This window comes from Ciona intestinalis, unplaced genomic scaffold (genome assembly GCF_000224145.3).
Source record: "Ciona intestinalis unplaced genomic scaffold, KH HT001030.1, whole genome shotgun sequence".
Classification (NCBI taxonomy): Eukaryota; Metazoa; Chordata; class Ascidiacea; order Phlebobranchia; family Cionidae; genus Ciona; species Ciona intestinalis.
Genome location: NW_004191351.1, coordinates 218 through 1,578, shown reverse-complemented (window position 1 = coordinate 1,578; position 1,361 = coordinate 218). Strand labels below are relative to the sequence as shown.

General features: G+C 32.6%; 1 protein-coding gene across 1 annotated transcript; it reads left to right on the top strand.

Moving 5' to 3' along the window:
* Window positions 1–6: 6 nt before the first annotated feature.
* Window positions 7–966, top strand: LOC100175550 (ATP-binding cassette sub-family A member 5-like). The gene is made up of 3 exons (XM_009861852.2): window positions 7–39; window positions 361–481; window positions 775–966. The coding sequence occupies exons 1-3, from the start codon at window positions 20–22 to the stop codon at window positions 964–966; spliced, it is 333 nt and encodes a 110-aa protein (XP_009860154.2). The 5' UTR covers window positions 7–19.
* Window positions 967–1,361: the final 395 nt, after the last annotated feature.

The following is a 1,361-nucleotide window of genomic DNA, read 5'->3' as shown; positions in this document are numbered from 1 at the left end:
ATGTTCAAGGGTGGGAATTATGGTGAAGGGGCAACTACAGTAAGTTATCTGATTTGGTTTAATAATTTTTTGTATAAAAGTAATGTATTTAAAATATATGACAAATCTTGCCTAAATCAAAATAAACAGAATAAATATTTATGCAATTCTGTTTAAATGTATTGTATAGCCTACCAAGCATTACCACATATGTCAACCTAAAAAAATTAAACATAAATTTAATAAAATAAAATTACTGCTGTTTTATAGAAATGTATTGTATAGAAATGCATTGTAAAAACCTTAAATAAATGAAACAAAACAAAATTTTGTTCACACTGTTTTTACTCTTTGGATTTATAAATTTTACTTTTTTACCAGGTGCCTCGGATCTACACAGCATCTAAAGAATAAATTTGGCCAAGGATATTCACTCGAGTTGAAAATGCAGCCAAATCATCAGAATGAAAACCAACAAGCAATTCAAGATTTTGTTAAAAATGTGAGTTTTTTATTCATGTATAAAACTGCATGATTGAGGCATTTTAATCAAACACAACTTTAAAATAACCAGGTTAATTGTCCTTCTTTTAATAAACCATGGTAGAAATTTTAAATCGTATTTATTTTAATGAATCATAAAAATAGGCTTGTAATTTATGTACTTAAAATCTATGTGCCAATTTGCACCTCTATTGATATCATTATATTCTATTTTTGTTCATCAATGCTACTTATTGTTTGACCCACCAGTATATATATAAGCATAACATTTAATGTTTTTTAAATTCTCAGTTATTTGGTGACGTTACAACAACACACAACTTTGCCCATCGTTTCGTGTACAAAGTTTCCCAGGATTCTATGCCTAACTTATCTAAAGTATTCAGGGAACTGGAACAAGCAAAACGAGACCTTGGGATTGAGGAATATAGCTTCAGTCAGTCAACTCTTGAACAGGTGAGACAACATTTACAACTTGAATAAATCGTACCTATTTACAAAAGATAAAGGACTATTGGGTTGGAGCCATTGCCGTTAAGTGTCTTGGCCAAGGACATACTCCAACAATAGTAGCATCTAGGGCTGTGGAAAAGTTAACGGTTAACCGGTTAACCGAACCTATTCGGTTAACCGCCAACGAAAAGTTCAAGTCGTTAACCGAACTATGACGTCATAGGGCATAAACGTATATCAAAATCTGTCATATTTACACGAAAGGCACGTGTTCGTGTTCGTTGATTGTTGTTTTGCAATAAGACAGAGTGCGCAGGGACGCTGTTGCTTTGATCGTGCCCTACAACGGCGATTACGCCATCAATCTTGATTGTTAATACCGCAGGCTAACTAGTTTTGCAACATTATATTGGTGTAATACACAA